At 50.9% G+C, this 2,500-nt stretch overlaps 1 protein-coding gene across 4 annotated transcripts in view; it reads left to right on the top strand.

Annotated features, from left to right (window-relative positions):
• The window catches only part of CDA (cytidine deaminase), a 33,888-nt gene extending 33,091 nt beyond the window's left edge, over window positions 1-797 (top strand). For 3 of the 4 annotated variants that reach the window (XM_011970327.1, XM_011970329.1, XM_011970326.1), the window contains one exon: window positions 340-792. In XM_011970327.1, coding sequence (XP_011825717.1) covers window positions 340-456 — 117 coding nt within the window. In that variant the 3' untranslated portion in view covers window positions 457-792. Of the gene's footprint in view, window positions 1-339 lie in introns of all 4 variants that reach the window. The other variant, XM_011970328.1, reaches the window with a different exon arrangement.
• The last annotated feature ends 1,703 nt before the right edge of the window (window positions 798-2,500 follow it).

The raw sequence follows: 2,500 nt of genomic DNA, 5'->3' as shown, positions 1-2,500 counted from the left end.
TTGTGATCCGCCAGCCTCAGCCTCCCAAAGTGCTGGGATTACAGGCGTGAGCCACTGCGCCCAGCCGGCTGTTGCTCTTATGAAGCCCTGGGTGAGTCCTGAATGGTGCCTGTTCACCATGTGCCATGCACTGTTCAGTTTCACAGCATTTTTTCATTTTCTCCTCCCTACAGCGCTATGATCCAGGAACAATTATGGTCATTCCCATTTTACAGATGAGAAAATCAAGGCAAAGAGAGGAATATTAGCCACTGAGTGGCAGAGTCAGACTCAAACCCAGTCTGTCTCAGGACCCTCAGCCACACTGCATCTCTCACGCCAGCTTTGCCTCTTTTCCAGTTTGGCACCAACTGGCCCGTGTATATGACCAAGCCGGATGGTACCTATGTTGTCATGACGGTCCAGGAGCTGCTGCCCTCCTCCTTTGGGCCTGAGGACCTGCAGAAGACCCAGTGATAGCCAGAGAATGCCCACCGCCTGTGACAGCCACCTGGAGAACTTCATAAAGATGTCTCACAGCCCTGGGGACACCTGCCCAGTGGGCCCCAGCCCTACAGAGGCTGGCAAAGATGATGTTTCCAAATTACACTCCAGCCCAGGCCAGCACCCCTCCTAGCAACCTACCTTGGGACTTAGAACCCCACCCCACACCCCCAGCCACCTTGCCTTTCCTTCCTGTGGGTCCTCTTTCAAAGTCCAGCCTAGTCTGGACTGCTTCCCCATCAGCCTCCCCAAGGTTCTGTCCTGTTCCGAGCAACTTTTCTAATTATAAACATCACAGAACATCCTGAATCAAAGCGTGTGTCTTGCTCTGTCTCTATCCTTGCTTGCAGCTCTTACGAGGGACGGCGTGATTTGTCTTTATAGGAAGACCTGGACTCTTTCTGCTGGGAAAGGAAATGGGTACCTTAGAACCGTGGACCTTGTGGTGTGGAGAGCTGAGGTTTTAGGCAACTTGCCCGCGTGTTCTCTAAATGGGAAGCTCCCCTGGGCTGGACCTAACTGCCAATAACTACCCTAGAGTGTGTTTTTGTCTCATTATAGACCTGAGCACTGGGAGATTCCAGAGTATAAAGGGTCAGGCACGGTTTGTCTAGACGATGTAACAAAGGTTTCTTTCAGTAGCTACTGTGTGTCAGGTACTTTCCTGTGTATCATTTTAAGTTGAAAGTGCTCCACAGTTCTGTGAAGTGGGTGTGGAGATGCCCCCTTCTCACAGATGAGAGCACTGGGCTTTGGAGAAGTTGAATACCCTGTTCCAGGACAAAGGCAAAGCTCAGAACAGAATCCAGGCCCCTTAACCCCCACTGTGGTCCAGAAACATTGCATGCTTTTTGCCAGGCACTATGCTGAAGTGTGTGACATACCTGGACCCGTTCAGTTATCATTTATCAAACTCAAAGGTTGATTATACTGTTCTCAATTTAGCAATAAGCAACTCGAAGCTCAGAGTGATTGAGTTGCTCACCCAAAGTCACACAGCAGCTAATGTGGCAGAACGGGAATCAGAACTAGGTCTGTCTGGGCCTGGGGCGGTGGCTCACGCCTGTAATCCCAGCACTTTGGGAGGCCGAAGAGGGCAGATCACCTGAGGTCAGGAGTTCGAGACCAGCCTGGCCAACATAATGAAACTCCGTCTCTACTAAAAAATACAAAAATTAGCCAAGCGTGGTGGCAGGTGCCTGTAATCCCCACTACTCAGGAGGCTGAGGCAGGAGAATCATTTGAACCCAGGAGGTAGAGGTTGCAGTGAGCTGAGATCGTGCCACTGCCCTCCAGCCTAGGTGACAGAGTGAGACACCGTCTCAAAACAACAACAACAAACTACGTCTGTCTTATTCCAAGCATTTTTTTTTCCATTCCCCCATAGCTGATGTCTCAATTTACTGATTATCTTTTATATGTCAAATATGCTAAATAGTGCAGAAGAAAACAGCCTCTGCCCTTGAGGAGCTCCCAGCCCGACAGATTGAGAGAGTGAGGTGTACACAGGTCTAACGCACAGGAGTGCACACTGTGATCCAGGCAGAACCAAGTGTCAGGTGGATGTGTTGGGGAGCCCGCTGCTGTCTGGAGTGTGAGGACAGGGAGGGACTGTCTCTTTCATGGGCTCATTGGTTCTCACACACACAACACACACACACGCACATTAGGAAGGTCAGGACTGAATAAGGAAGGAGCCAGGGTGGGTCCTCTGGAGGCGGATGACAGCTCCGGGAGCACTCCCAGGAGGAGTTGGCCTTGGGGCTGGCTCATTGGGTGGGGTAAGAATACAGCTTAGGTTTCCTGTTCCCAGGGCAAGCAAGTACCTAGAGGCAACCAAGTACCATCACCCGTTCCCTGGAAACCCTTTCCACCCTGATCCAGTGTTGCCACCTGATGAGAATGGCTTTGCCACAACATACTCAGACTTATCTGCTGGCATCTTGGGAGCATCCCAGCCATTCCAGCATGGCCGTTTGACGCACAACTCCATTCTGCCGTTTTTGTTTTTTTTTTT

Source organism: Mandrillus leucophaeus, unplaced genomic scaffold (genome assembly GCF_000951045.1).
Source record: "Mandrillus leucophaeus isolate KB7577 unplaced genomic scaffold, Mleu.le_1.0 Scaffold944, whole genome shotgun sequence".
Taxonomy (NCBI): domain Eukaryota; kingdom Metazoa; phylum Chordata; class Mammalia; order Primates; family Cercopithecidae; genus Mandrillus; species Mandrillus leucophaeus.
This window is presented reverse-complemented; position numbering and strand designations above follow the sequence as displayed.